The following is an 11,306-nucleotide window of genomic DNA, read 5'->3' on the forward strand; positions in this document are numbered from 1 at the left end:
TGATGATTTAAAATACACGTATCAATTGTATTTGCGCGCGCCAAACGCTCTACCGTGCGTGGGAATCGATCATCCTCGCAGCGGGACTCGACGGTACGTTAATCGCCATTAAAGGAGCTTATCAGACCCAAAAAAAATTACGTCAGGCTGATGGGAATGCTCCAGAAGAAAACAGTGAACCTTTGCAGTCGATTTTCGTGTCCGTGATCCGATCCAAACAGACCTAATCTGTTACTTTTGAAGACCGAAATGCTTTGAGCCACTCTAAATACCCTTACATCTAGCTAGTATTCATTCTGGGAACTTCAACTTCTGGATCAGCCAGCTGCACCCGATCGATTCATATTTATACAGTACTTCTACATGCCACAACGAAGAGCGAACTAAAGCCGCACCCTATATGTAAAGGGAAAAAACAAGTACTCCAAGCACAAGTACATCCATAGTAAAAAACCCAAGTACACTAAAACTCAGAATATAAAATATGAGTACAGTTACATACAGAGCACAAGTATAGAGAAAGGATGAGAATAACTCAAATGCAAATCGAGTACAATTGTATTCAAAGCATGAATATAGTTATATATAGAGCACGAGTATAACTCCTTGAACACTCGAATACAGTTGTGTACAAAGCACGAATGGAATTATCTAGAGAACATAAGTACAACTAATCTATTGGGTGGATGAAGTGGAGGCAAGCATCTGATATCCTATGTGACAAGAAGGTTCCACAAAAGCTAAAATACAATCTATAGGATAGCGGTCAGACCGACGATGCTTTATGGGATAGAATGTTGGCCCACAAAGAGACAACATATTCAACAAATAAGTGTCGCCGAGATGCGCATGCTATGATGGATACGTGTCCATACAAGAAAGGACCGGATTAGGAATGAGGTAATCTGTGATAGGCTAGGGCTGGCACCAATCGACGAGAAGCTAGTCCAACACTGACTAAGTTGGTTTGGGCATATCCAGCGGAGGCCTCTAGAAGCTCCCGTTAACAGTGGAATTCTAAAGAGTATGGAGGAAGACTAGAAGGGGTAGAGGACGACCAAAGTTAACGTGGGTCGAGGCGATAAAAAGGGACTTGAGGGATTGGAATGTACCTAAAGTCTTAGCTCTTGATAGGACTGCATGGAGATCAGCGATCCATGTGCCGAAACATTAGTTTCTCGTTTTTTTTCTTTCTTTCTCCTTGTTTTGATCTCTTTTTCTGTTAGATTTCATATCTGGCCTACCCAACTTGTTTGGAAAAAAGGTTTTGATGTTGTTGTTGTTTGTTGTTGTAAGTACAACTAAGGACAAGTACAACTCGGTGAGCCTCGGAGTGCAGTTGCGTACAAAGCACGAGTATAGTTGCGTAAAAGCTCGAGTACAAGTACAATTGCGCACAAGTGAGTAAAAGTACAGCCAGACACACAAAGCGAGTACAAGTACATCTGCAGACACGAGCAAGGATAGTTACCGAGTAAAGCGAAAAATGCATCAAATACAGTAAAAACAGAAGTATTTATCAGTGCAAGCACGAGTACATATCCGTACACACGTTGAGTACAACCATGCTAGTATTAGAAGTACAGAAAAATTCTCAAAACCTATAAACATGAGATCTAGTTTTGAAAATCTCGGCGCGAAGATCTCAAAAGTGAAAATGGCTAGTAATTTAAACTTACGGTTCTTGATAGTTCATTTTAAAAAAATGAATCTAAAAAATAAAATAAAAGGCCGAGAAAACCCATCCCGTCATTCTTTCTCCTCCCTCGTTCCCACATTGTTTCCCCTTGCAACACATAATGAGTAGGAAGACCACTTCCCAATTTTTTCTTTGGCACCAATAGTAGGTTACATGTAGCTTGTCCCTGTCTTTTTATTTTTAGAGATTTCTGGCACCATAGCGCGCCACTTACCGTGTGCCGCGTGCGGGAAGAGTTGTCTCACTTTAGGAAGGTCGGTCTTTTTTTTAGAGATTTCGGTAAAAGAAAACGAGTAAAAAATAAAAGAAAATGTCTTATTGGGCCGGCCCACTGTGGGAGTTACCTGGATGTCCCCTCGTACCCAAAATAGGATCCCTCGTTGCTCCCGTTGGTCGTCAGCTAATCTTAAAAAGAAAAAAAGTTTATCGTCAGCTTGGTAAGCAGGAAATTGTGGAAATAGAAAGGAAAAAAAGAGCTTGGTAAGCACGAAAGACTGCATCTAAAATAGTACTGTACGAGAAAGCACGGAAGGCTCTGTCTCCCCCCTTCCCCCTTCCCTCTTCCCTCTCCCCAAACCCCAACCATGGCCGACGCTTCCGACCCCGCCGCCGACCAAAACCCTAAGGACGCCGGACCCCGCGTGCCGGAGCCCCGGGCCGGATCCAATGGCGAGACCCCCGAGGAGGAGTACGAGTACGAGGAGGTGGACGAGGACGAGCTGGACGGGCCGGCGGCCGCCGCCGTCGAGCGGGAGAAGGTGCAGTCCGTGCTCCGCAGGCTCTCCTCGGACCCCGTGGCGATCCGCGTCCACGACGTCATCATCAGGGGCAACGCCAAGACCAAGGAGCAGCTCATCGAGGCGGAGGCCGCCGACATCCTCCGCGCCGCCACCACCGTGCAGGACCTGCTGGAGGCCGCGGGCCAAGCCAGCGCGCGGCTCCGCGGGCTCGACGTCTTCGACGCCGTCAACATCACGCTCGACGCCGGCCCGCCCGAGCTGCCCGGCACCACCAACGTCGTCATCGAGGTCGTCGAGGCCGCCAGCCCCGTGACCGGCAACGCCGGCGTCTACTCCAAGCCCGAGGTGCGTTCCAGTCCTCCACTTGGTTCCGATTCGTTGGTGATTGCATTGGATTGTCGAATTGCTTGCGGCTGTAGACTTAGAGCAACACTTGTTTGATACCATGGGGCCTGGATTGAGATCTAGATTCGTAGTTAGCCCATTGTTAGAATCGTTCATTCGGAATTGGTCATCTTACCAAAAAAATTCTTATGCTTATATACTAGTATTACGATTCATTAAGCATCATCAGTTCTTGCTAGTTGGCTGCACAACACTAGGGGATATTGTGTCCTGCAACTGTACTGAAGGATTTATGTAATAAAAAAATACATTCAGTAAATTTCCAGGCGGTACTGAGAAAGAATGCTCTTCTGTATTAACTTTACTATCAGTGTATAGCCCCCTAAAGTAGCCAGGTGATAACATTAGGTTGATAGACTTAGCTGAAGGCTCCAATTAACTATGCTGCTGCCATTTTAACCAATAATGTTTTTCGTTTAAATACATGATAGTCTTAGAAAAGTAAAGTAATGGAACACATGAAGCTCTGTAAGTAAGAAGGAACACCTAGACCTAGCTGAAGTAATGAAATAATGTAGAGTTCTACATTCAATGTCTTGCTGGTACCATGTGACTTCGAGCAACACTTGATGGTACCATGGTGGCCTGGATTGAGATCTATATTTGTAGTTAACCCATACCCGTTGTTGGAATCGTTTCTTCGGAATTGGTCATCTTACCAATTATTTTCTTATGCTTAGTTAGTATTACGATTCATTAATCATCACGAGTTCTTGCTAGTTAGATGCCCAGATTGTATCCTGCAACTCGTAAGGCTGTCAAATTACTGAAGGTCATGTAATAAAAAAAATGGTTCCCTCCTTTTCTAAATATAAGATGTTTTGGCAAGCCAATTTGACTTGCCAAAATGTCTTATATTTAGGAACAGCGGAAGTACATAAGTAAATTTCCAAGCGGCACTGGGAAAGGATACTCTTCAGTAGTAACTTTACTATCAATGTGTAGTCACCTAATGTGGCGAGGTAGTACATTAGGTTGCTAGACCTAGGCTGAAGGCTCCAAATAACTATGATGCTGCAATTTTAACCAATAATGTTTTTAGTTTAAATACAAGACTTGCAAAAGTGAAGTAGTGGAACACATAGAGCTCCCTAAGTAAGAAGGAACACCTTTAGCCACTTCCATATGAAATAAAGTAGAGTTCTACATTCAGTTTATTAATCTGCTTGGACACCATCTTAGCTGATAGTGGATATCAATTAATTAGAGCTAAATTATATGATTCAGATTGTTGGAAATTGAAACATTGAATAAGCAAGAAGATTCAAAATCATATCAGTGTGGAAATTCTAGTAAAATCTGCATAGAATATGCTGAGCTTGAACATAAAAAATATACTTTAATACTTAGGAAAGTACATGAGCCCTGTGGATACACAATAACGTTTACTGGAAACATTTAGACTTTCCACATCCTACATACTATAGTACTCTCTCCGTCCCAAAATAACTTGCTCAACTTTTTCTAGATATGGATGTATCTATAACCAAAATGTGTCTATATACTTTCGTATCTAGACAAAGTTGAGCAAGTTATTTTGGGACAGAGGGAGTATTATTATACGCATGAGTCATGACTCTTTCCTGGCGTCTACTGAATTTTGTGGCCCTCCACCACCTAGGTAACAGTGGAATAGATAATGGTGATACGTTGTAGGTGTAGGGTCCTCCTGAGCTTGTCTACTATCTTCATCTCCAAAAATTCCCGAATGAACACTGAACATGTACTAAAAGCTGATTTAATCATTCATGTTATCAGTTACACTTTATTTCTCCCAGCTGGTAGCCGCTAGCCTGTATGTTATCCATCAAATTCTTCAATTGCGATGAATGTGAGTCAGCTAATAGTTAATCCCAATCCGTGGTAAATCTTTGTCAACTGATAGATATTTATACAGAGAGTATGTTTAGCTCCCCAGAAGAGACTTGACCTGGCAACTGATACTTAGTTTTATAGTTTGAGACTTTTTTCTTGACAGATATAGCTTTAGACTTAATCCACATCAATATCTGGTCTGAATAGTGTGGTAAATAAACAAAAATGCACAGGATATTTGTTTGTGTGATTAAGAGGGCAGCTTCGGCAGTCAAAATGCGAGTTCATTTGTTTGAGTTCAACATGCATCTTTCACAATTATAGATGAACTGTGTTTGCTCGTCTGCATAATTTCCTTATGTTCTTAACTACCACAAAAATGTATGCTAACGGTTTCAACAATTCTTCTAAGTACTAAACAAAAAGCTTCAACTACTAAGGTTGAACATAGGTGTCACTGTGCTCTAATCCTAATATATAGTGGTTTGGATCTATTGTTTCTGAGGAACATCGGAAATCGTTGTCTCATTATTTTATTAATTGTTAAAATAATTGTTCTGTTGAGATGCGCTTAGCTTCTTTTGTTTCATATAGGTAGTTGTCTTTATCCAATGAATACAAATACTTTAGTACAACTTTAAGTCTCTAAGCTTAGAGGTCGTTATCTTGCTGCCCTATATTATCTGCATCATAAGGGTAGAAAAAAGATCCGCTGTTGTGATTACTGCATGGCGCAACTGTATAACATCCACTATTTTAGAAGTTTCTACTTCTGATGTGTGGACGTGTATTCATTATGTTTGTAGGCAAGATCTTGGTCACTAGAAGGGGCTCTTAAGTTGAAGAATTTGGCTGGCTATGCCGACATCTGGGATGCTTCAGTTGCGTACGGTTGGGACCAAACATCAGAGGTTGGTGTTGGAGTCTCGGTACCAAGATTCAAGTCAATACCAACGCCCTTGATGGCTCGGGCATCATTGATGTCTCAAGATTGGCTGAAGTTCTCATCTTACAAGGAGCGCGCACTTGGTCTTTCACTTGGTTTGGTCTCAACCAGGAACCACGATCTGTCTTATAACCTTGCATGGCGTACCTTAACTGATCCATCACAAAGCGCGTCACAGTCCATAAGAAGACAGTTAGGGCACAACCTTCTATCTGCGTTGAAATATACATACAAGATTGATCATAGGGATTCACATCTCAGGCCAACGAGAGGATATGCATTTCACTCAGCCTCTCAAGTTGGTGGTCTTTGGGATAACAAGGGACTGAAATTTTTTCGCCAGGTCTGTTTTTCCTCTGTCCCCTTTTTCATGATTTCTTAAGCTCTAATCCTTTCATTATTTCTCTATTTTTTTTCATCACAATAATGGAGACGTATCTTGCCATGTCTGTTCTCAATATTGTTATCTTACAATATGTTGCTGGCTTTGCTTCAGGAGTTTGATGTCCGTGCTGCTGTGCCTTTTGGATTCTACAATGCTGCTCTCAATTTTGGTCTAGGAGCGGGTGTCATTTTGCCACTAGGAAGAGGATTTTTGGATTCTGCTACACCTGTGACTGATAGATTTAACCTCGGAGGCCATTCTTCTCCAGTTTGCAGCCTGGGTGGAATATCATCTTTGCTGGGTTTCAGAACTAGAGGAGTTGGCCCAACAGAACCACGTAGGCTTGTCCCTGGCGAGTCGGATTCTGCTGCTGCTCCAGGGAGGGATTACTTGGGTGGCGATCTTGCTGTTTCTGCCTTTGCTGACCTCTCTTTTGACCTGCCTCTGAAGGTATTCAGAGATGCTGGCATCCATGGCCATGCGTTTGTCACTGCTGGCAACATTGCGAAACTGTCGGAGGGTAATTATAAGAACTTCTCCCTCGATGAATTCCGGCGTTCTTTTAGGAGCACTGCTGGCGTTGGCATTATTCTGCCAACTAAACTCTTCAGAGTTGAGGTAAGTTTCAGTAGCACTTTTTCGATTTCCCTTCACCAAACTACTGATGATCATGTATGCCTGCTTCCATACTGACAAACTACTTGTACTCTGTATTTGTTCAGGTGAACTACTGCTACATTCTGAAGCAATCTGAGCACGATAGTGGGAAGACTGGAATTCAGTTCAGCTTCTCCTCGCCCCACTAGATATTTGCTACGAAGCGCCCCTGCGGCCCAAGTAGCATCCCTTTTGCCGTCGTCGTCCGCTTTGCCTCCCCCATCCCTCTTGGTTATTTTCTGTCTCAAGTAACTGCTCAGCAAGTGTATCCGCGTGAAGCTGCGACTCTTTTTTGGGCATGAGGAGCCTAGAGTAGTACTGTTGGGCGTTTTTGCGCATCTCCTGGAAGAGTTCCCCTTCCCTTCTTCGCACTAATGATGTGTCACGGACAAGCCTGTGTAACTGAAACACCCATGCTGCAATGGTGAATAAAACTTTGTGTGGACAAGACAACTTCTTTTTTAGAACAAAGTACTGAAACTTGTTTAATCCGTTTGACAGGCGTTCTGTGCTTGCACTTACGTTGGCAATCTGTAGCTAGCAAACTGACAAGGCCATGTTGGCATAAGGCTTGATCCGCCCCCACCGACCCCGATCTGTTGAGCTTTGGCGTCCATCGACTCCATCTTCACGCTAGGTGTTCGACGATTTTCCTAGGCCATTGTTACACGCTAGGTGTTCGGTGATTTTCCTAGGCCATTGTTTTGAATAAGGAGAAGATTTTCCTAGGCCATTGATTCAGACAATGAGAACTCTGTCTTGGTTCATAGAGCTTGCGCTTGCTCATAAAATGTAAATTTGAACATGATAATACAAGATATATATTAGAAAACTTTTAGTATCATTAAAAAACTCGGATGTTCTACTACAATTGATATTATGTTAACTAAATTGATAACCTAGAAATAGGTGTAAGCCCAATGAAATGGGATGAGGTAGACTTCGCTAGAGAAGCTAGTTGCTATTGTTCGATACCCCACTCTTATCTGGTCGAAAGATTAGATGTGGAAGATCGTCAATTTTTATGCGATCATGCATAATATGATAAGTGATAGCGAACGGGAGAACTCAGTGATTGACACTAAACTGTATCGTTAGAAAATTCAAGACGCAAAAACGCATCACCATCTCTAAGATGATTTGATGGAGTATATGTGGGCAATGTGGCAAAGAAAACGCTTAGTACTTACCTTTCCGTCTGTTCTTTTTTTTTTTTTTGAAAGAACCTTTCCGTCTGTTAGACAATGAGACAGCGCACATCTAGTCATCCGTATGTTTTACGCCAGGGTGCTTGGAGACGCAGACTCGTGTACGTGACAAGTGGGCAGTGGATAATTATCCATACACAACGCATACGTGGCGTCGGATACAATACTGGACAGCTAGGACGCGATCATGCAGTCTTGCTGGTCGAGCTCGCCGACCCCACATGGCGCCGCTGATGGTCTGTGGACTGTGGTACGTGGCACGTGGTTGAGAGCACTCGCCATGTGCGCGCACGAAAGAGATTACGTGGCTGAAATTGATGGAGTGCGCGCGCATCAGCAGTCAGTCATCCCTCGATCTCGATGGATGTCATTGGGTCGTCAGCACTCATCGGAGCCGTCCGTCCATTCAATATGCCAGATTTCCGTGGTTTCCTACCGCCTTCATCTTTTTGCCGCGAGTCCAGATCTTTCGTTCGATCTCATGTCCGAAAAAAGAAAGATCTTTTGCTGTTCTGAACAGGAACCGTCAAGGCTGCGTACAGTGTGCAAGCATGGATATTTCAACGGAATCGCCAGGGCATTGCGACTTGGGGGCTGGGGCCTTGGGGGAGATCCTATAAATTGATGAATTATCATATTTTTTTTATGTGGATGATGACTAGGGCTGCAGACGAGTCGAGTTCGAGTGAGTTAGACTAGGCTCCGTTCAACTCATATACTACTAGATTCAGGGGCGGACCCAGAACGAAAACAACCCGGTGTCACTCTTTCAGTTATGCATATTTTTAAACTTGATTTAGGGGTGTCACACACTATAAATGGGCAAAATTTACAAAGAATAGCATGTTTGACCCGGGGTCCTGTGACCCCTGCTAGCTTAAGGTAGGTCCGCCCCTGACTAGATTCAAGCAAGATAAAAGTGTGTCCAGTTAAAGATAAGTGATTTATACTCAGCTTGTAACAATCCAGAATTGATGTCAAGCTAGTTTCGAGCTCAGCAAAACAATAAAATTTTCAATACTACTTGCACAGAGAAGAAGAAGAAATCCATACATGGCACATATGAGAGATGAATTAACCTTCTGAATTTTCTGCATTAAATCCATATACAGCAAGCTAAGATCAACTCGCCTTCTGAGTTCTGATCGAGCTAGATAAGGCACTTCTAGAGCAGGTCAGTGATTTTAGGTGTGGATATTCGAAATTATAGTAATAGTCACACTATCTTATACATGTTTGAGAAACCCTCACAACGAAGGAGTATCAAATATGTATCTGTCTAATGGAGTTAACATGAAAATAAAAGAGTAGAAGGAACACTATATGGCTTTTTATGGTAAAAAAAAAAACACCATATGGATTTCTATGACAAAAATACATGAAGATAAGTTTGAAAAGTAAGTAAAAAAATGCAGCACTTGGGGTTTGAAACTTGAAACCAAACGATTCAGTTGATTCTTCCAGACGAATTGATCCGCTTCATCATTTATGTCATCATTGTTAGATTTATTTCTTTATATGTTTCCTAGAACATTACTATATTTACAAAATATTTGGATATTCGAATAACCTTTAATTGAGGTTGGCCCGTCCCTGAGTTATACTCGACTCATTTCTTTTCTTGTCGATCTCGAGCCGCTCTGGAGGCTAGATCTTTTCTTGGAGCCCCATATATGCAACTTATTTTGGGTTGATCGAGAATTAAGACTTATAATTCTCTTAATTCTCTGCCAGATATAATCTTCCAATTTGTGCAATTTAATTTAACAAGTAGAAAATTTTCTGTTGTAACTTGCAACTCATGTGCAACCGCAACCACATGTGTAGTTTGCATGAATCATGACTATGCTAGTCCGAAAATTCCGAAGTCAACTAAGCTCTAACTTAATTCTTGATCGACTGAGAACTAGAAAACCCACTTTGTTTTTGTTTATACAATACATCTCCGAACTAAAAAAGATATGACGTGCAAAAGTAACACTTAAAATGTACTACCTCTGACTATAAATAGACATCTAAGATTTATCTAAATTAGGATCTATCTAGACGATATTTAGTATATAGATACATATAAATTTAAGTAAACCTCAGACATCTAGTTATAGACAGACAGAGGGAGTATGATACTCCTGATGCAACTGTGCATGTGTCCCGGACAGGGTGGCGAGGCATTGGCCATGGGTGGCGGGAGACGGCCCGGTGGCCACAAGCAGATCCAGCAGTGCAACACTTGGAAGATCGATAGGCGGTGACAGTTTTGACGGTTAAATTTCCATGTCTGTCGGGATCAACCACATGGGAATTCCGAGGCGGTTGACTGGAAAATAGATGACAACACATATGAGCACCTGACACGCATTGTGGAGTGTGGACTAGTCACTAGTGGATCAGTGAAACTCAACGGAGGAACCAATGCTACACGCCGCATGAGCCGCATCATTGTTCCGCACAGCGTCCACGTGCCAGCCCCCCCGATCGGCTAGATGGGACAGCAAATAGTCAGTGTGGTGGCGCTGCTTCGCCGGTGCCATCCACGACGATCCGCTGCCGGAGGCAAGATCCGAATTCCAAGCGAGGGCAGCAGCAAAAGCCTGCGACGCACGGGGCGGCAGGATCGGTCGAGGACGATCTGCCTAGGCAGCAGGTGGGATGGTTGGTGGCCGTGTCATGTCAGCGCGACAGGTTTCAAAGGACCGGAGGAAGACAAGGATCATACGACCTTGCCCTCAAATGGCGGTGTGCAACATCAGGACCAGATATGCCTACCACCAGCGTATCAACAGTCCCGACTAAAATGGCATGTAAAGCACCGGAGCTAAGGTTTTTTCCTTTTTTTTTTTTTTTGACAAATCTGGTATATGGGCTGAAACTAATTTCTCGGCGGAACTATTTGGAAATCTAACCCCGGTCAGGGTCAATGAGGATGACACCTGACATATGTAGGTCAGCGCCAAGATTTTGCGGATTTTGGGGGTTGGCGCCACCCTCACTAGCGCCAAGGTGAGTTCGGCGCCAAACCCTAGGGCGCCGACCTTACTCGGTGATGGAAACTCAAGGCACCGACCTACACATGTTCCGCATCGTCCTCGTTGGCGCCGATTTGAAATAGTTTTGTCGAGGGGTCACGTGAAGAATTAGTTTCGCCCAAGAACCAGATTTGTCAAAAAAAACAGAGCTTATAGGCTCGACATGATCATACATACATATATGTAGAAGAAAACGATGATTTGGCCTTAAAATTGCCACCTTTTTAAAAAAAAATGTAGCAATGGGGCTCTTCAGGTTTCAGGAAGACCCACCAGTGGATATTTTGCGTCCCTTGTGGATATTATTGATTGCTCGGACTGTTGGATGGAAAGGAATGTTCAACTCCATCATGATGCCAACAGCCTTGAACTGAACATCTGCACAATTCCCCGCAAAGAAGAAAATTGAACATATGCACGGCAGC

At 43.1% G+C, this 11,306-nt stretch overlaps 1 protein-coding gene across 1 annotated transcript; it reads left to right on the top strand.

Moving 5' to 3' along the window:
• The first annotated feature begins 2,229 nt into the window (after window positions 1–2,229).
• LOC127319747 (uncharacterized) lies at window positions 2,230–7,136 on the top strand. The gene is made up of 4 exons (XM_051349717.2): window positions 2,230–2,784; window positions 5,466–5,948; window positions 6,102–6,608; window positions 6,713–7,136. The coding sequence occupies exons 1-4, from the start codon at window positions 2,284–2,286 to the stop codon at window positions 6,794–6,796; spliced, it is 1,575 nt and encodes a 524-aa protein (XP_051205677.1). The 5' UTR covers window positions 2,230–2,283; the 3' UTR covers window positions 6,797–7,136.
• The last annotated feature ends 4,170 nt before the right edge of the window (window positions 7,137–11,306 follow it).

This window comes from Lolium perenne, chromosome 1 (genome assembly GCF_019359855.2).
Source record: "Lolium perenne isolate Kyuss_39 chromosome 1, Kyuss_2.0, whole genome shotgun sequence".
NCBI classification, from domain to species: Eukaryota; Viridiplantae; Streptophyta; class Magnoliopsida; order Poales; family Poaceae; genus Lolium; species Lolium perenne.

What these genes read in the sequence shown, in the direction of transcription:
- LOC127319747 (XM_051349717.2), top strand. Translation starts at nt 2,284, where the DNA reads ATGGCCGACGCTTCCGACCCCGCCGCCGACCAAAACCCTAAGGACGCC. An exon ending in GACTGAAATTTTTTCGCCAG is followed by an intron (nt 5,949 to 6,101) that starts GTCTGTTTTTCC and finishes GCTTTGCTTCAG; the next exon opens with GAGTTTGATGTCCGTGCTGC. An exon ending in CTAAACTCTTCAGAGTTGAG is followed by an intron (nt 6,609 to 6,712) that starts GTAAGTTTCAGT and finishes GTATTTGTTCAG; the next exon opens with GTGAACTACTGCTACATTCT.